The sequence below is a fragment of the Labrus mixtus genome, chromosome 7 (assembly GCF_963584025.1).
Source record: "Labrus mixtus chromosome 7, fLabMix1.1, whole genome shotgun sequence".
In the NCBI taxonomy this organism is placed as follows: Eukaryota; Metazoa; Chordata; class Actinopteri; order Labriformes; family Labridae; genus Labrus; species Labrus mixtus.
In genome coordinates, this window is record NC_083618.1 from 13,394,570 (window position 1) to 13,415,612 (window position 21,043).

General features: G+C 40.7%; 1 protein-coding gene across 1 annotated transcript in view; it reads right to left on the minus strand.

Annotated features, from left to right (window-relative positions):
- The window catches only part of trim62.1 (tripartite motif containing 62, tandem duplicate 1), a 34,887-nt gene extending 14,927 nt beyond the window's left edge, over positions 1-19,960 (minus strand). Inside the window, exons 1-2 of the mRNA XM_061043114.1 lie at positions 19,893-19,960; positions 18,273-18,825 (exon numbers count right to left, since the gene is read on the minus strand). Of these exons, the coding sequence (XP_060899097.1) occupies positions 18,273-18,680 (408 nt within the window). The 5' untranslated portion in view covers positions 18,681-18,825; positions 19,893-19,960. The remainder of the gene's footprint in view (positions 1-18,272; positions 18,826-19,892) is intronic.
- Between the last annotated feature and the right edge of the window lie 1,083 nt (positions 19,961-21,043).

The window sequence follows — 21,043 nt, forward strand, 5'->3', positions numbered from 1 at the left end:
CCTAAAAGCTCCTCCATAACGTGCAATTACATAATCCTCTTTAATCTTCCTGGAAGCGAATGTGCGTCCTTTGAGCATCCTACAGATGGAGATTTGTGCGGAAACAGAGAAAAATGGCACAGCTGCGGTGTCAGTTACCACACATGGACAAGGAATTATAGATCAGATTTTGGATGGGGTGCACTCCAGAGGAAACACGTGCTTGATGGCAAGAAAAACATTTTTACGTGACAAAAACACTAATGCTGCAGGTGAATGAATGCTGGTATCAGCCGGGGCTCTGAATCAGAGGTTTGCGTGTGGACATGTGAGTGTGTGTGTTTGTGCCGTGTATGGAGGTGTCTCTCCTGTCCGTCTCATCTGGCTGACACAAGTCTGACATGACATTTCCCCAGGACATCAAAATACAGGAAAACAGGGGTCACGGCTGGGGGATTATAAATCTAAAACATTTCATCCTGCTGTCACTCCCTTCTTCTTCTTCTTCTTCTGCTCTTCCTCTCATGTCATGTTAGCAACTCTGGCAGATATTTACAAGCTAATAAATGGATGAAATTATAGAATACTAGCCTTAGTTTTTGTGTGAAAATTTGTTCACGGCTTGAAATACCTCATCCTTTTCTAAAAGCTCTCAGCTCGATTACATTCAGCCGCTCATTCGGGATTTAAAAAGCTTTATTGGCTTCAAACTGTCAGCTGGATGAAGCGGCGAACAAAACAAAATGCGGTGTCACAGCATGAATAATAAAAGCCTACAGGGTGGAGAACTTCAACGCACACAAAGCTTTCTGTGATTTCATCCACATTCACCGAGAAAAAAACAACCACCAGGGTAATACTTATTTGTTTTGAATGACCAAATGAACACAGAACTCATGTGCTACTCATAATTACACAGGGATCTCTCTCTTCTGTTTATCATTACATAAAGCACAGCTCTCAATAACTCTCAGGTAGCAGACAGGCCGGGATACAAGGACACCAGCCAATAACAAAGCAGTGAAAACACTGCAGCCGTTACATTGGGGCAGGGAGTTTTATAGCTTTGTTCTAATTTAACATGGAAGGGTCTGAAATATGTCGTCCACACCCAGACACAGAGTCACCGGGGGCAACAACACTCGGGCCGTTCAAGGCCGGCTGCTGAGATATTACAAAGGAAGCAACAAACCAGTGTGCGCACAGGCTATGCACCCATCACACAGTAAATCCACTATATGTTACTCAACATAATGTTTCTGTACACAGACGATATGAAGGTGGCTTTCCCTCTGCTGCGGTCCTAAAAAGATGGCTAGTATCAGTTAAGAATGTCTTCTTAAAAAGCAGACTCAGGTGTAAAATTTACCACAAATAAAGGATTGTGTGATCGTAGATGTTATTCTGTTATTTAAATGCTAAACTTAAATTATATCCGTCATTACATTCCAAGTTCTTCTTATCCAAAGGTGAAAAGCAATACACAGCCTCTATGCATACAAGAGCATTTTGTAACCATGGTAACGCATGCTCATCGCAATATGACTGCAGGGATTTTATATATATATATATATATATAAATATGAAGGAGTCAAATTAAATGTGTATGTGCGTGTCCTTATTTTCTTCTTCAAATTCTAATGGAACTGCATGTACTGTAGAGACCAACATATGGCTGCACATGTCTCCACTTCTTATTGTACCAGTAAATTATGAAGTAATAGTGTCATGCTCACGTCTGCAAGATCTTTGTGACACCTTACAACATAAAGTGTTTGTACAGCTTTTTAAGATTGAAATTCAAGCATATCTCAAACACCGTCAAAAATTCCATAACCAGACATTTTACGACATCTAAAGCCATTTTCCCTTTTTTCAGCTGCTGCCTTCAGAGGTAAAGGTCCAGAATACCCTGTGCCAAAAAGAACATAAATAGAAAACCATTTGTCCCTATTGATATATAATATCTTAATCAGTAATGATAACTGCTACCTCAGCTCACAGCACTTTTTATCTTTCTTCTCAGACTTTTAATGACATGTAGAGCATTAAGTTCATTTTTTATTTCAGCTTCTATTATGATCATACGTGAATGTGTTTTTCTATATATCTTGTATTAACTGTGATATGATGTGTTTTTATTGTATGTCTTTGCAAAGTGCAACCAAAAGACAACTTCTTCCCGTGTACACATGAAGGGCACACAGTAAAGTATTTTCTATTCTATTATCATTTTTTTTTTTTTTTTAAGATTTATTTTTGGGATTTTTGTGCCTTTAATGGAGAGACAGGACAGTGGATAGAGTCGGAAATCAGGGAAAGAGTGGGGAATGAATTTGCGGGAAAGGAGCCACAGGGGGGTTCGAACCTGGGCCACCCGCTTGAAGGACCATAGCCTCCATACATGGGGCGTGCGCAATAACCACTGCGCCACCAGCGCCCCATCTATTAGCATTTTATCATTATTGTAACAACAAAAGGCTTTCAGAACTCCTATTCATAAACAGAAGTAAAATTACAATATTTCATGGTTATTCTACCTGTTCGACTTCCTTTTTGTAGTTCCTCTGTCCCAGGCTCTTTTGTATAAACGTTGTTATCCAGACAGTTTGTTATCAAAAGTACAGCCTGGCATGTTTCTAAAGTATTCACAAAATCCACATTTTCACTTGTATCTTTTAACGTCTGTTCTGAGACACCAGGAGACAATAAAGAAATGTGACAAAGCGATCTTTTCATTTCAAATATTAGGCCATTTAGTTATAATATGGATGACTGTGCACTGTTCAGGCCGCCTCTTTGAAGCGTAGTGAGCGACTTAGCTGTCATACTGAGTGCAGCCTGGAGAGACTGACAGTGAAGGAGCTAACAGCAGTGCTCAATGAGATGATGGCAATTAGTGATGTCACAACCACCGATATACCTGCTGGGGATATTTTGTGTTCTGAGGTTTTCTCCTCTGACACTCTGTTCCTAAAAGAAGTGCCATTCAGAGAAGTATCAACCTGCATAACAACACAGTGTAATCACGCAGCCCTTAAAAATATGTCTCCATATTTCATACAAGTCATTCTGATTCATTTGAACAAAGTTATGATATGCTGCAGGCCAAAGGATCAGAAAAATGTTTCACTTGTCAGTCTGGTGTGACTGCTGCCACCCCCCCCTCCCCCCTCCCCCCTCCCCCCTCCCCCCTGCCACACAGGCTGCATCCAAAACAAAAACTTGTGAAAAGAAAGAAATAGCAGAACAACAAAAAATGCTGTCTCAGGCCCAAAGCTCCAGTGAAAATGTTTTCTAGGTGCACTGTACATCTCCGAGTCTCGTCCGTCTAGCATCAGCAGAGCTCGCAGCCTCTCTGGGGGCAGAGCGCGTCCCTGCAGACTGAGCTCAGCCAACGGCGCAGACAGAGGCCAGCTGAGCTGACTGTGCATGGCCCACTCACAAAGCTGCAGGACAGAGACACACTGTTCCCCGCTAACATCTGTCCTAGTGAGACGGAGGCTGTGTGAGACAGGAACAGTCTGTACAGGACGAGGATGTGCAGTCTAACGCACAGGACAGTCAGAATACTGCTAGATGACTGACTCTATTCCGTAGACTTAATGCCTACACAATCCTTTCTTTTGAGGAGAAACTTATTTTCATACGTTTTATAGTGTTGCTGTTTAGCCCTATTACTAGCTCGAATACCAGCTTAGCGGTGGGCCGACGCTGTCCCATCATTAAGCGTCTTTGACATTTACATTGCAGACGAAGTGTAGCAGGGGGCGTAATAAGTGCTAGTATATGCGGAAGGTTGTCACATTTGAAAGATGGGACCAGAGTTAGCCTTTTTTTCTTCTTAAAATTGAAAAACGGAAATCAAAGGCTCATAAAACATGTTGGCATTTTGTTGTCTGACAAACTATTTATTTACCAAAACAGCAGAGCCAGCTGGCCCGTACAGTGTGTGTGTGTGTGTGTGTGTGTGTGTGAATGTCCCAGTGTGAGTGTATGTAAAGCCTCTGCTGTTTGTTTACATGCTGTTCTTCTTATTATTCTGTAAAATCCCAGACTGTTGCAGGGTTCAATACAAAACTACAAAGGTAAAGTATCAGCAGGGCTTCATTATGGGGCCGCGGCTGATTTTCACTATAAAAGGCCTACAGTTTGGTATTTGTCAGGGAAAAGTCCTTCCATTGGCCGTCATATGCTCTGGCACATGACAGTATCATACAGTATTAAATGGAATATGTGCCTTGGACTAATATTGTTCTGGTAAAACAAAGAAACTTCAGGGTTTAAGGAACTTTCTCATTTTTTCTTATCTTATTTTTGAAAAAAATAAACAATTCATCAATTAATAGACAAAATGTCAATGGACCAGTTGTCTGGACAACAAACTGTCAAAAACCCAAATAAACATCTATTTTGAAAAGTTGAAAAAAAAAAAAAAAAAAAAAACTTGATTAACTGAAACAAAAAAAGGTGTTTGCATGTTTACTACATTGATGCCTTAAAGATGAATCCATTAAAATGTCAGAGGATTATGTTGACTGACAACTCAGCATAAGCATTTAGCGATAACCTCTATCCAAAGACAATACTTTGTTTTTTTAATAAATGTTTTTTGATTTCTATTCAAGTAAGCTTGTCCAATATTTGACAGACATATATTAGAGAACTTCAAAGATGAAAATATGTCTCCCGTGGCTGATCCCGGGTTCACAGCATCAGATCACAAATGACCCTCAAGCGTAAAACTTCTATTTTACAAGAAACATTTGGTTAAAGCAGCGGGGAGGAGTGGTAGTGCTGATGCTGGCGGGCCTCTCCAGTCCTCTGAATATAGGCCATGTCACGTAAATGATGAATGCTCAGAGGCTGCTGCTCCACTTCCTGGAGCGAGGAAAGGCACAGAGTATGCAAATGTGTTATCCCAGTGTGGAAGCACAACACTGCATGTCAGTTTTAATAACTTGATCCTCAAAATGAAAAAGATTCATGATGTTTGAATAGCCGTGGAGGGTCTACAACTGAGCTGAGGGAGTAGTGACGAAAAAAATGCGTGTGGCAGGAAAGCAGCCGAAGGTTTTTAGAAAGACAAACAGGTCTCTAAGCTATCAGTGTTTTGTCTGATAATCTACACAGCGCGGGACAAGCTGTTTAAGAGGAACAGTGAGTTTGTCTTTGGCACTGAAGTGGAAATCTGAGAAGTGTAGAGTGATAAGAGCGAGCCTGCTGCTTGACAGAAGCCGCTCAGTGCTTCACCATCAGTCCCGAGGCTGTTATACTTCTGCTGCCTTCTAAGCAAAACTAGCTTCCACAGAGCTATTTCAACAAGCAATCCAAGATATATTCACAATTTTCCCAGCTGAAGCCTGAATCTCATTTGACAGACGGATGGTTCAGATGCTTTAAGACCCTTATACAAAATATTCACCCTACAGCATCCAGTTTCAGCCAATCTCTGAGGAGCTATCAATCAGCCCTGCCAAGAGCAAGATGCTAATCTCAGAGAGGGCTATACATCATCTCAACAGGCAACTGATGAAAGAAAAACCCATTACCATAGTAAAAGTTACTTCCTCCAGGCCTGTGAGATCACATACAACCCTAAAACAAGCCACAAGCTACTCCCATGAATCACCAACAACGGTTATAATCATTTCCAAAGATAGGAATCATTAGGAAAATTGCTTTTTAAAGCTACATGCTACATGTGGAAGCTCCATCTGGCTGCCAACTTTTCAGACCTTTTCTAATTGTTATGGTGTAGAGGGAAAAAGTGAAACTAGAATTTCTGTTTCTAAGACATTTAATTAAAAATTCCAGCAAAATTTATCAGAATTTAACTATCCACAATATATGATTGTGTGTTTTTCACAATGTTTGTAGATAAAATGTAAGAATTACCAACACATTACTCAATAATTCTGTTAAAAAGCTATTTAAGGAACACTATTTCCCAGCATGCCACAGACCATCGTAGGGTTAGGACAATACACCAATAGGACAAAATATCTTCGTTTTGACTCAAATTATACAATTATCAAATTGTTGGGGCTAAATAATGATATAATGTTTTTTATATAGCGCTCCAAGAAGATTTCCCTGCCAATTTGATTCACCACATCAATACTTTATTACTCCTCACGGTGGCACTTACATCACAATTCAGGGTAGCTGACATGAACAGAAGTTAATTGGCCAAAGAAGAAGTTGACAGTAAGAAAAAAAAAAAGAAGGCAGCAGGATTATGTCAGACAGCTGTGAAAAGAAGTTAAGAGATGAAGTGTGATTATAGATGAAACCGATACCAAATTGCATTGAATAAAATATATAATTGCTGCACTTGACCTTATTAGGGGCATTTTGTATTCTTCAGTCAATCAGATATTGTGATGTATCATTATAACATTGTCTTTTCATGTATGACTTATTGCAGTGTAGCTGTATCCTGAAATGATTGATATCTTGGGCCATGTATCCTGTACCGCGTGGCATGGCATTTTGTAGTTTAGTAACATATCATGAGGTAACCTGCCATTCCCCCCCCAAAGACCATCACAGGGTAAGTGTCATGGCTTGAAAGAAGAGGTTAATGGAGGGGCTGTGTCGAGCTCTGGCATGTTTGCAATAACATTTGAGACAGCAGTTTTGAGACCTGGATTAAGAGCTAGAGAACAAAAGACTTCAGACTTGTTTCAACAGTTATGTTCCTAACGGCAACATAAAAAAAAAAAAAACTCTTGATTCAGGCCTTAAAAACTCCCAAGCAGGGACTTCACTCTGAGGTCCCACTGGGTAAACACACCCTGAAATGACCTTTGGACATGTTTGACTGCCAGCAGATTTTCTCCACAGCCAAATACAAGCTTGTGTCATTTTTAGAAAAAGCCTCTTAGGATTAGTGAAACCTCTAATAGTCAGCATGTTGTTAATATAAAACCATGTTGTATGTGTCAGGCGCATAAATCTTGTGCTTAAACACGGTGACGTCGCATGCAAGCCTGCAGCGCAGCACGGACATGACACGTATAACAAAGTGATGTTTTCCTGGACTTCATCTTTAAGGCATGGTGCAGGAGGCAATTATTCTTCTGTGGCTGTTGAATATGAACAGGCACGATGGTTGCCCCTCACCTGCTGCAACACTAGCTGACCAAATAGATTGTGTGTCTGCTTCTTTGCCCTAAGTCCTCTGACATAAATTGTTGGGTGTTTTCCTCTTTTGGCAAATCCAACTTAACAGACGTTGTCTGCAGACACTTGCAATACAGTTCCATGAATTTTAAGTACAGCCTTGAGTTAGGACTACATGTTATTAAATCCCCAGATGATTCCCTCTCATCTACATATTGTAGCCTGGATCATCAAAAATAAAAGAAATAACACATTTCAGCATCTGTTTGAGCACTTAGCAGAAATAAAAAAAAAAGATCTGTTTACATTTAATTTATGCATTTTTTGTACTTAAAAAAAAAAAAACAGTTTCAACCCACCCAGGACTTCATTAGGCTTTCAAAACTTTACAAACTGAATATAATTAAGATCAGTTCTCAAGACAACACTATCTTTGCCTCACTCCTAACTAAACAGAAGTAGTGTGTACCATACCTGTGCAAATTATTTTGTATCCCTCTGCATACATGATCAAGAAAATGAAGACTGAAACGGATATATACCTTTTAAGTAAATTATTAATCAATAAACCTTACTAACGATCCAATTTCTTAAAGTGTCATTCATCAGTTCCACTTGCTTCAGTCAGATATGATGCATTCACTGAGAGCTCAAAAGAGCTGAAACAAGAGCTTTCTGTTCTGGAGATTTGAGCAGCTAGACACATAAAGCAAGATGACATGGATGACATGACAGGAGCAGTGGTTATTGAATGTGTTGTTATTTCCTCATGGCTAATGTGACACTGCTCAGATGGAAAGTCACATACGTAGACACCAATTAAAACATGTATTATTTGGTTTTTCTATGCATCCATTTTGGCTATTAACTGATATAATTATGTTTCTATATTCACACATGAATGTTATTGTTCATCAGATGAAAATTACTGTTTCTGTGCAGTTATTTGGAGAAAAAAACCAACACATTAATGAAGTCTCCTCATGATGACAACGCCTTTATTGTGCAATCAGCAAGAGTGACGTTTGAATTAAAGTAGGTTGTGGGCTGCAGACTGTTGTCTTTAAAACTTTAGTACCACAGAGCCTGCAATCATGGCTCAGAAGAATATCAAAAGCTTAGTTGTGCCTCAGTCACATAAAAATTCATGCTTTCAGATTGAAACATACTGGACTCAGTAAAAAAAAGATGAGTTTTCAAATGACTTGTGTATTTTGGACATAAGGTATTTATAAAAACATTTAAACTATCAAAAAGGCTTTTTTTGAAAGGTTGACTCGAGCTTTTGATCGTCTAATTCAAAACATGCAAATACTTTTTGGTTTCAAAGAAGGATTTTTGCAGATCAAATGGATGTTTTCACTTGTCTGTCCCTGACCCTTTTCACAACCCTTTCAAAGAGTCTCAACTGGCTGGCAGCTCACACTTTTTTCCCCCCCATGTTTCTTGAATGTTCACTTGCTGTTTTACAGCTGTGATTATTGTTAGTCACAGCGGAAAAGAGCTGCAGCTAAATGCCTAAACTGTAAACATCTGCTGGAGCAGGAAACTCGTGTTAATGTGCAGACGGAGAGCGATGATGAGTGGAGGAAGCAGGGTGAGGACAGACTATACAGCTGGCTGCTCCCCACTGATTAGCCTGACCCTGGAGCACACTGAATGCGTTATAGGAATAAAAATAAACTCAAAGAAAGCCTGTCCAGAGAAAGTAGAACTGGCCATATATCACACTGACAAAGAATTTAGAAGTTATAGTGTTTAAAATAGCTAATGAGGAAATCAATTATTACAAGGGTCGAACCAGAGCGGCCATGCATAACATTTAAATCACTTTCATTGGGCAATTTTGTATTCTGCACATTATTCCCTAAATCTGATTATTTATTCATCAGGCTTCTTTGTTCTTGCACTCTGATGATCACACAAATGTTTTGCAAAGAACTCAGTTTCTATAATCCCTCTGCCCAAACTTTACTGAGCCTGTGTGAGCTCCCTGAGCATGTATCGACCCATCAGTCATCAGCTGTCCCTCAGCTCCCAGACAGTAAGAACTGCAGCGTATTGGGTAAATTGAAAAACCTCTTCTTTTTCATTAAGACAAAACAGACGTGGAGCAGGTAAATATCTTCAGGCTGCACTCTCTCATTCATGGACAAGCTTGCTCAGTCAGAAAGGGGGGTGAAGTCGGAGTCTAGGGCTGATTGGAAGCTATAAAAGAGGCCTTTTTATCAGAAGAAAATCGAGTTAAACAATCTGCAACAAATCAGCAACACAGGGAATTACAAGAGATTACAGCCTGGTCTGGCCCTACCCATACCCCTGAGAACAATGGCCTGTAATCTGTCTTAATTCCCCTGCTAATCAAGCGGCGCAGGCTCATGGCTGCAGCGGTGCATCGACCCTAATATCAAACTGACACAGACAAAGAAAAAAGCCAGAAAAATCTGCTCCGCAATCTCACCACATGTTCGAGTTTTGTAAACTTTTATCGAGATCTGCCATTTCTCACTTCCTCCCTAAACTCTTTTTTCACATTCATCGCTTTCTAAGAGGCGATCACCTCCAAGTAAGCTGCAGAAAAAGCATCCAATTTAACAACATTTCGTAGTGCCTGGTCTTTTTCATTTAATAAAATATTTATAGTAGTGTCACTGGTGTGCAGCCTGCTCTCTCTGCTGATCTCCCCAGCATTAGGCTTCACTCTAAGCCGCAAAACTTTAAGGACAGAACTTCCCCTCCTTACATTGATTAAGATGACCAGTAAATCTCTCCAGTGAATCCGTCCTCTCCATCTCTGGCCTATCAGACCGGTTACTGCTCACACACAACTCCTGTCACCTGAATGTTGTACGGTAACAACCTGACAGATACTTGTTCAGATGTGGGAATGTTGTACGACAGGTACAATGCATTAATGTGTGATGAATCACAGGGATGGATGGAGTCATGTGTGGGAGTTTGTTTATTTCCACAGAAACGGAATTACTCTTCAGAGGAACAAACCTCTTATCAAGTGGCTATTTTTTTAAGTTTTACCAAATGCGATGGTGCTGAAGAAGTTGACATAGTGTCTAATGTCTCATTTCCCAATTCAAAACAACTACAACAGCACCACGATAAATTCACCGACAGTGATAATGTAGTTCAGTTCTATGTATTATAAAAAGACTGGTTTGAAGCCCTCACTAAACTGGTAAAAGCTCTTTCTAATATTTTGTCTATTAATATTAGAAACAGTTCCTAACATACATGAACTGAACTGTAACTGCAAACATTATGACGGTGCTGCTGTAATAATCAGCATTTGTCCTGTTTACTACAGCATATCCCTCATTGTTATATGCAACTGTCCCCCTTTCTACAGCTCATAATATGTAGTGTTTTTAATATCTTGAGTATGTCTGCTGTCAATAAAGATGTGACAAAACAACAAACGCATCATGGAGAAAGAAAAAACACAAGAGTCTGAAGTTACATGCTGTTACATCATTACATGTTGGTTTGTGTGGGATAGTTTTGTCATTTTTTTTTATGAATTTAAACATCTTTTTCACTCATTCACTTAAAGCTGAAGGAGAGAACGACTGCACTTTAAAAGGAGAAGAACATTATTTTGGTTGCAAAAACTGAAACTGAATTGAAATGCAAATCATGGTTATGTCATTGGCGATGTGTGTGTCACTTTTTTGTTTTGGTTTGTGTTTTGTTTTTGTGTGTTTTTTATTTTTTTATATTTTTTTTTATGTGGGTTGCTTGTTTTTTTGTTGTTATATTTTTCAAATAAATAAAAATAGATGAATGCAATAAAAAAAAAAAAAAAAAAAGGAGAAGAAATAGAAACATTTTTCAGTGAAGCAAAGTTTAAGTTTTCTCCTGCCGGTACCAGAATTTCTCAGGAAGGCTGTTGTTACACATCAGCAAGTGGGAGAAACACGTCAGTGAACAATTGCTTCTTAGAATGATTCTTTGGTAAGCACTTGTTAAGTCTAAAAAGTCTGTAAAGTCCATCCGCTTTCCCGTTCTGGGTCGCGTTGGGGGTGGGGTGGGGTAGTAAAATCTGGAACGGTCGCCAGCCAATCACAGGGCTGACATAGAGAGACAGACAAACATTTACACGCCTACTGGTAATTAAAGGTCTTACAATTCGCCTAATGAGCAGGTCTTTGGACTGTAGGAGGAAGCCGGGGAACACGCAGGGAACCCACTCATGCACGGGGAGAATACGCAAATAGCACACAGAAAGGCACCCCGCCTGACCGGGGTTTCAAACCAGGTCCCTTCTTTCATTGGGGCGGCATCATTAACCACTGCAGCACTGTGCAGCCTCAGTCTAGAAAATAAATCTTAAAATAATTTTAGCTGTAAGATCTTCTGGTAGGTTTTTATAGTACCTCTGGATTTTAGCTGTAAACATCTCCACCTGTATGTTTCCAGCCCTCTATTAAACCCAGCCAGTCTGGCTTTTACTGTGCTTGAAAACATGTGGCAATTAACAATTCCTCTGTGCAGAAGGCCTACATGAATACTTCTAATGCATAACAGATGTACAGTCATCTGACTCACTTCACTTAAGAGCTCACCAAAGTAATCATCTAAACCAGACTAAATGTGCGGTGTGATTGACAGCCCACCAGCTCTACTTTCTCCAATCACTCAGCTCTTCGTCTGCTAATCTAGCGGCAGCCTGCACTGAAGTAAACATGCAGCCTGGTTCTGTGCAGCCTCCAGCATCATCAGTGGGATCAGTAATGAGAGCAGAAGAGGCCACTGCTGCTCTCTGGATGAGGATAATATGCCAGAGCTCCTCTAATAGAACATGACTGCTCTGTCTTCCCCCATAGCTCCTTTTCCACTTGAATGCTGCCTCTCTGCCACACCACCCTGACTGTCCGCCAAGCTGGACCAACCGAACCATTGGGATGGGTGGGTGGTGGGTGGGAAATTAGCAGGGTTGGGGCTTGGGAACCAGCCTCCTCCGAAGAATATGATTGTGTCTGAAATCACACACTCATTCCCTACATAGGGAGTTCTCTGAAGTGGACTATAGTGCACTTATTAGGCAAAATAAGAAAGTAAAACACCACTTTCTGCTCATAAAAATCTTCACACCACAAAGCAAGATGGTATATACTGCTTTTATTGTGACCATCAGTTGTACACAACTTTTCACAATGCACTGTGGGATACGATGAGTCCACTACATAAGGTATGATCATGCTCACTCAGAATACGGACACAACCATACAATGGCATATTCACTATACAGTGAGTAGTGCGTGATTTCGGACACAGCCTGTGTTACTAATCCCGATCTGTGGCATTAAATAAATTGCATGCTTTCCAAAAAACAAGGAGACGATTACAGAGAGAGCACAGGAGGGAAAATACAGACAGACAGACAGAGAGAGAGAGAGAGAGAGAGAGAGAGAGAGAGAGAGAGAGAGAGAGAGAGAGAGAGAGAGAGGTGGAGCTGCCAGAGGAAAAAGGAGAGCAGGCTGAGATGAGCCACAGGGGTGATGGCAGCCGTGGGTGCCCTTGAAATTGCCTGACTCATTACTGCAGTAGCACGGCCATGCGTGGTGATGGCAGGCTCAAAGAGAAAGAGAGAGAGAAAGAGAGAGAGAGAGAGAGAGAGAGAGAGAGAGAGAGAGAGAGAGAGAGAGAGAGAGAGAGAGAGCTCTGTTTGGCTCTGACAGCAGGAGAGTGAAAGACAGCCCTGCTTTTAAACCATCAGAGAGACACTTCAATGGCTGGTGTGCTCATTCTGCACTATAGACAAGACATAAAAGAGCATCACATTTCTTATTAACACAACCAACATGCTATCAGGAAGGGTTATTGAGGGACAGCTCACAGGTGCATCTGCAGACTTTGAGTGACAGGTCTGTGTGGGTGACTCACACCTCAGTAATCATTTCATTCTTCAGCTGTGTGGGTTTCAATTGAACTCAGACCAGTATAGCTGCACTGCTGCCTGCTGCTATATGATTAACAGGATCTACATTATGTGGGACAGAATTAGGTGCCTAAATATGCATGATAACCACGGGCTGCAGTTTTATTTCCCTTCCTCTCTGGTCTTACAGCACGGTCAACTAGAGCGGAAACACGTCCCCAGGGTGCGCAGACAGCAGGAAGAGTCTGCCCGGCTCTGAAACACTCACACACAGCCCGCTGACAGCCCTCATCATCACATTAAGACACAGTGGCTGCTGTCCTATACGCCAGAGTTTACTGCCAACTTTAAACCACAGCGGCGTTTTAATAAGTGCACAGCTTCTTCCCCGCTCCAATCAGAGCTATGGCGATCCAGCCAACCTCTAATTTAAGCTGGCGCCAAGAGCAGCACAGCTGAGGGAGGGGACTGTAATCTCATCACCATTAAACATGTTGCCTAAAATACAGGCATCATTTCACAGAACATAGAGCCCATAGTTTACCAGCTGAGGGATGTGGCTCTGTATATAAGAATGTCTGGCTTTATAGTTAGCGAAAAAATCACAACAAATGAAAACGATGCTTGACGTGTATTGAAAATCTGGAGGTGTCTGGCGCTGATTGAAGCTCATTTCCATGTTAACTTTAAGAAGTTTGAGATGATTTTGCATGAGGAATACTCGCTGCTCTTGTACCTTACATTTAAATTGTGATGATTACTGGAATAAAACGAAAAACATGCATTAGTTCACTGTGAAATCCCTGCTTCCAAATGGCACTGCAGCAGACAAATCCTCCTCCATCCTACCTTAATGTCCTTTATGTTGATGAGGATGCAGTTATGTGTTTGCAGAATGGATGGATGCCAGATGTGTGTGCACCACCCTGCTAAATGTGTTTGTGCATTTCACATTTGGCTGCAGGAGCGTTTTACTTAAGGGGGGAAAAGGACGCAAATCAGCAGGAGGTAAAGCTGTCGACGCAGGAACAGGACTCTGGGCCCGAGGTCAGCACAGTGACATGCCAGGCTAAGGAGATTATACAGCCGGCCGCAGACCGACCACAGGCTGCCCTCATCAGCAGACACCAGCCGGCCACATAAACTGACAACACAGAGCGACAAGACAGGGGTGGTGTGACATAGCAGGAGAGTGATGTTGATCTGAACCCTCTGGGGATAAGGTCTGTGTGAGAATATTTCGAGATTGAAACGTGATGTAACACTGAGTTAAAGCTTGTAAAAGTTTTTACAGTGCAAGAAAATGTAGGGTGTAATTATTCAGAAAGTCACTTTGAGATTAAGATTTATTTGGCAATTGAGCCCTTACAGTGAAATCATGCAGCAATTTCTGGGTTGACAGATGATGTGTTGTGTTTCTGTATTTTAACTTTTTTCCAATCTGCTGTGATTGCGAAACAAACCGATCATGAGCATGTCGTTGGGTTTAAAGACAGCTGGGCTGACAAAAACAAGGTGACGGAGGGACACAGATGAGATGAGGATGACGTAACCTAAAAAGCAAACACTTCTGGGAGAACAGAGAGAAATAATAAACCATCAGCGAGGTCTTTCTTTTGTTTTCACAGAGAATAAAAACATGACTCTCTTCATTTTTTACTTGTGGTCACGCATGTTCTCCACCCCCTCTTGTGAGGAGTTACTGTTCTAAATAACCACACAAATGATGAGTTATCTCACACTGAGAGGCAGTGGAGAGAGCAATTTATGGAGACACAAAAGTATGCACGGTTTAAGCTAAATCCCAAATTCCAAAGTGCCAAAGTGTCAAACAATTCAACACAAAAAGGCCAAGCTTTGGCTCTCGACCTACCAAATCCTCCCCCCCCCCTCCTTTAGAAACTTTAACACAAAAACTGTGGGGTTCATTTTTTAAAGAGGTCACCAAGCTGGCACGACATGTGCAAAAACACAGGCGCTGATTGCTGCTACGCCTTAACACATCCTCAGCATGTTGTTTTGGCTCTTTAGTTAAGCATTGTTGAGCCTTATGCTAAAAGCAGAGTTTATGGCTGCAGGCAGGATTCTCACACATTTAGCTGTGTGTTTCAGACACAGCTTCAATCTGCTCACTGGCAGGAAAATACACCTTAAGTAAGCTTGCAAGTTAGCTAATATGACTGCCCAATCAGATTCAGAGAATATAGTACACATTGGTAATCAAATGTACATTGTGATGTAAAAAAGAAGTGTTTGTACGCTAAGGACGAGGCATTAAGAAACAAATCAGCCCACTTGTAGATCTTAAAAGGCCAGTATGCCAAACTCATCATGGGACATGGTTGTTTTCCGAGGGGGCCTCTGTGTACTTGTGCTCTGTTTCTGTATTGTAGATCTGGGAAGCCTCCAAAGCTCCTGGCAGAATTCAAAATGCCAGATCACCGCCTTGAAAAGAGCTCCAAGCAGAGGGACAAGCTGGTCTCCAAGAAAAGAGAAACATCTTGTGTTGGGCCTAATTACTTCTGCTCCAAGATTACACAGTTATGACCTTTCTCAGGCTTCCAGCGCAGAGCGTGATTGGAAATGAAGGAGGACAGCGTTGATGATCACAGCGCCGTTTTAATTCAATTTAATGCAGAACACATAGGGGCACAGCTGTACAACTTGGTTTACATTTAAGCCATTAACTTAAATCAATGCACTTTTATTTTAATTTCTTAATTCCTAATTCTCTCCTCAAACCCATTTCCATGGAGTTAATATTCATTATCCAGTTCCAACTTTCAGGATTTTGATCTATTCAAATAAAAAAATAATAAAATAAAAAGCCTAAAAATTACACTCAAATCCATTTTTGTTTGAAGTGAGTATTTGTTTTGCCAAACAGAATCAGAATCAGAAAGCATTTATGTGTGTGTATCTGTCAGCCCAGATAAGATAAAAGAAGGCAGCTATTATGTGGAAAACAAGATTAGAAAGCTGAAGAAAACATTAAAGAAATGGAAAACAGTTGGAATTGATGTGCACATAGTTTGCAAAGACATAATTGATGCTGACAGAAAACACCAGCGCAATCAGCAGTTTAGATTAATTCGGTACATCATCTGTCCTGCAACTTAAATATCAGTAAACAAGACGGCTGGAGTAACTATTGCTATAGAAGCAGTCAGTTTGCACATCCTGAATAAAACCTTATATATTTCAGGGTAAGCTGCAGGTGTGAACACAAATTGTTTTTTCTTTTTTACGCCATTAAATCCATTTTATCCGGACTTCTTCCTGCCAGCTGTCAAGTACATTTTCTGCAAAAAGTCAGGGTGAGCCAGTGTGTGAACACAGCAGGAAATATTGATAACATTTCACTGGTACCGAGTGGGCGGGGTGATGTTGTTTCTATTATGCATCTCCCCCTGTGAGGGACGTGTGTTAAATCAAAATCTCTTGAATATGTCAGGGACAGACTGCCCTGAAATTTTCTGACAATTGTCTGGAGTGCGTTTTTGAAAGGCGCTTTTGTCTTTTGGTTTTAACATTTGTTCTTTTATAAGTAATTTTTCACTAAAAACGGTGTAGCTGCGATATTATCCAAACTAGTTGCTATTTTCAGCTTTTAGTAAATGTAGTTTTATGACCAAGAAATCAGAGATCCTGTCAGCTGCTGGTAGATCTACCACCTTAAATATTTAATATAGATGTAATGTAAATATTGTTTAACCTTACTAACTTGGACAACAATTTAATTTACAAATACGTGAATTATATCTTTCAGTGTGACCAGCACTAACGGACAGTAGAGCATCTGACTCTGTTTAAAGATGACAACAGAGTTTCAGTTTAAATGCCTTCGGTAGTTGATGACATCCTTAGGCAATAATTAAAGATATTTTTACATCATCTTTGCAATACATGCCATTATTAAACACTGGTATTGTTCATGAAGTTAGTCATCCTTTTCTCTACTGGATGGTGTTTATCATTCAGCCTGTGCAGAAATCTGCTCAGGGACTCGAGAGCAGTGAGGGCAAAATAAGCCTGCCAGTGTCAAAGAGAAACTTTAGAGCAGTGTTTTATGTTCAGTGTAATGAATAGTCAAAAGGCTGAGGCCATCTCTTTGATACAGTGTCCGCAGAAAGGAGGGACTGGTTAATACAGTAACCCTCAAAATGACAGGGTCTGTGGCATTTTAAAGAGGTAGATATACAGGGAAACAATGTAGAATAACTTAAAGTTATGAATGAATAAATCCTTGAAACAAAAGAAAAAGGATTATGTAAGTGTGACATCTAGCATTGCTCCCAGCTGCAGTGGGAGAGTGTAAACCTTTCATAAGCCCTTAGCAAGCTGAGTGTTAACCATCAACACACTAGTCTGTTTCTTATAAGAGAGTGCAAGATGAAATCTGCCAAGAAACCTGCAAACAAAATGTTTTCAGGTCGCTTTGAGCAGATCTTCACGTCCACACGTCAGTTAGAGCAGATGTAAGACATGAGACTGACTACATGAAATTACTCTGGAATGTTTCTTTGCATACCCGGGCAAAGAAGGAACAGGATTAGGAGCTTTGTTTCACAGTTATTGGATTTTGGCTCAGTGGGTATGGAATAATCCAAACAGTGAGAGGAAAGCAAACACTGACTGAAGCCTTCCTGTTAATGTGGAAAATGTGACTCAACGTAAGATCACATCAACATAAGCTTTAAAAGGAAGCAGCAAAAGACATTGTGAAAAAAAAAAACCATTTGATTTAAACTTGTTTTATTCTCGTTTCAACAAAAGACTAGACTTCCTTTTCTACTGAGACCTACTTCACTTCTTTCATCTACTGTAAATCAATCAAACACTCAGATACTATTAAATACAGAACGCATTATCAATGTTGCATTTGTCATCACACTTTTCAAGAAATAATTCAAGAATTTAAATGTGTGATTTATTATAAGCAATGAAGGCAATATATATGACCCTTTAGCTCAAAAGAATGACACCAAACTGAACTCACAGATGAGCCAGGTAATGAGGGCATCAGTGAGGGCAAATTAAATGAGATACATTTTATTCCTCAGTAACTTTTGTACTCATGAGCAAAGTGCTGAATCCCCAAACTGCCTGAGTGGGAGCAGAGGTCTGAGGCTGAACTGTCTGGGCAGCTCCCATGGGGTTGAATGAGTGCGAGTGCCTGAATGTGTAACAGAGTGCTGATGGGTTTTAAGGGAAAGTCAACCTCGCCCTGGCTAATGAGCTGTCAGATTGCGTGTGTGCTATGACTGACCTGTATCTCCTCGTACGCCTCGTCAATAGTGGTTACTTGGTGCTGCTCGTGTAGTGCCGGCTCGTCGCAGAAGAAGCACACCAGACTTTTGTCGGTGAGGCAAAAGAGCTTGACCTTCTCGTGGTCCTTGCAGGGGTAGGAGCTCCTCTGAGCGTTGAGGATGGCGTCCAGAGGGAAGGCCGAGTAGCGCTCCACAATGTTGGACAGCTTGAGACTGGGCGAGAGGAGGGGGTCGGCGAAGGTCCTGCGGCACTCAGGACAGTCCCTCGTTCCGTGAGGCTCCTGTCTGCTCCAGTGCTCGGTGATACACTTTCTGCAGAAGTAGTGCTCGCAGCCAAAGCTGACAGGGTCCTGGTAGATGCTGAGGCAGATGGAACAGAGGAGCTCGTCCTTCAGACAACAAGCCATTTGCAAAGACAGAGACTGAGCGGCATCTAAGAAGGCAATGTAATCTGAAGAGGAGTGTACTTGGTTTAATGTTCAAGTGAGTGGATCACTGCCACGTGGGAGTTGACAATATCTTCAGGAATCGTGTTGTTCACCTTTATTGTCTCTATTGGAATAAAGCAAATGACAAGAATTAGAGACCAGTTATCTTTTATTATGCAGCCAGAGCATGGTCTAGTGCATTAATGGCAAATAAATCATTTACAGCGGCAGATGGTTTTGGTTGCACATTGACAAAGCAGACTTCAGTGAAAGACCATGTCTCATAGAGCTTACTTAAAGAGATTTAATTCGATTACTATCTGCAGCGGTGAGAGAGAGAGAGGGGGTTGTAAATAAATTGATCAGTACATCAACAGGACATAATTCAGCACGAAAATCAGCCAAGCACATTACAGCTTCAACTTCTTAAATTGTATTGTTCACTTTTTCCCCCTTTTATAATAATATGTCATAAATGTAAGAAAGAACTGCCTGAGAAGAAAATCAGGACTTATCAATCAAAAACACTTTTAAACCAACACAACCTGATAATGATATGGGAGAGAACTTGCAACAAGTCATAGGTTGCACTTTTAACCTTTCATTTTATTATTTTTTTACAGTACAGTTTAACAGATGCCATCTAGTTCCACTTCTGTTTCCTCTTTACCTGGGAATAAAACTTATTATGTTGATGCTTTAAAAGAAATAATCTCCCCCCCCGCTACATCTCTGTCCCCTCTTATGGTTGTTGATTTGTTGATTTCCACGGCCAAGTGTCTGCACACACCAACAGGGGAACAAGGAAACACCTGCAGCGGTATGATCTCCGCTGCTGTCTTCCTCCCACCCCGGTGTGAGAAAGAAAAATCCCTTATGAAGAGGGAAGCTACAGGCTGGACTGACGTTCATAATAATTACCACCTTACCACGAGCTGTCGAGCAAATATCTTGCATGCTATTTTACTGACTTGTTCTGGATTTGTAAACATAACCGAACCAGGTTCACGACACAAGCAGCCACAGCGGGAGGAGGAGAGGGGCACAGAGACATTAAAAAAAGGGGAGGAAAGCTATATTTTAAAAAAGCTGGATTCTGGATGAATATATGAGGGGTATATGTGTAAAAAGCTGATAGTCCATTAAATAAATAATAAATATGTATAGATAAAAAAAAAAGCCTAAACTTACCAGCCTGAGCTTAGCGACATCAGCGGCTCCAATGCAAGTGTCTTTCAGGAAGGAGAGCAACACACAGCGGCAACAGACGAAACCATCTGTGTTGAACGATGGGGGGGAGTTATCAAGCGTAATCCTTACAGGTTAACTTCAGTTTGTGGATAGATACATTTCAAAGGGAAAATGGAGATCAGTTTGATTTAATTTCCGTATTTAAGGGGGGTTGTTTGTGAATTTTGGGCTTATAAAAAAGAATTGAAGTTATGTCTCCAACTAATAATGGACTGGCTCAGACGGCTTCTCTCCTCGTTTTACCGGTTAGCATCGCTCATTAGCTGCCTTGATTACAACAAACATATATGTTAAAGATATATGAACTTAAATGTGACACGTGAACTGGTCTTCACTTTACCAAAGCCTGTTTAGTATAGACATTGTCGTCAAACTGGACTCTTACTGTTCACTGACACGTCTGAAGGAGTCGTACAGGAGGTGCTCCCTCAGGGTGTAGTGCGTGCCTTCCACCAGCAGGTGTCAGGAGCGTCCACATGTTGTAACAAGAGTATTATTGTCACACACACATGTTTGCCTTACACTTTTAGGAGGTCACCAGGCGAATATATCTTGTAAAAATCTCTCTTTTGGCTTAATGTGCCTTTTGTGACTCACACTAGCAACTTTATGGAAGTACAGGTCAACAGGCCCACAGGTTTGACCTCCCTTTATAATCCCATGTGCTACATTTTTAGTGCAGCTACTTAACTAGCATCAGTATTTCCTTTGCATTTGAAATATAACAGACTTGTACTTTGTTTGACTATTGGTATTTCCATTTAAGCCTCTACCTTGTCATAATTGTAAACATGGAACATTGAAACCAAATTAATAAATACCATAAGAAGTGAAGAACTCCCTAGTGATACTGCCTACATAGAATTTCATGTGTCTCAGGCCCCTGCAGTGGTTTTTTATTATTATAAATAAACAACGCAGAGGCCTTTCTGCTGTCTAATTAGTACATTTTATTTTGATAATAAGTACAATTTACTCCAAATACATCTTTACTTTTAATATTAATTATCAATGAAGGGACTGCATTAAAGCATTTTGTATTGCTAAAGAATAAAGAATCTCATTACTTATAGGAAAATAATGTTTATTAT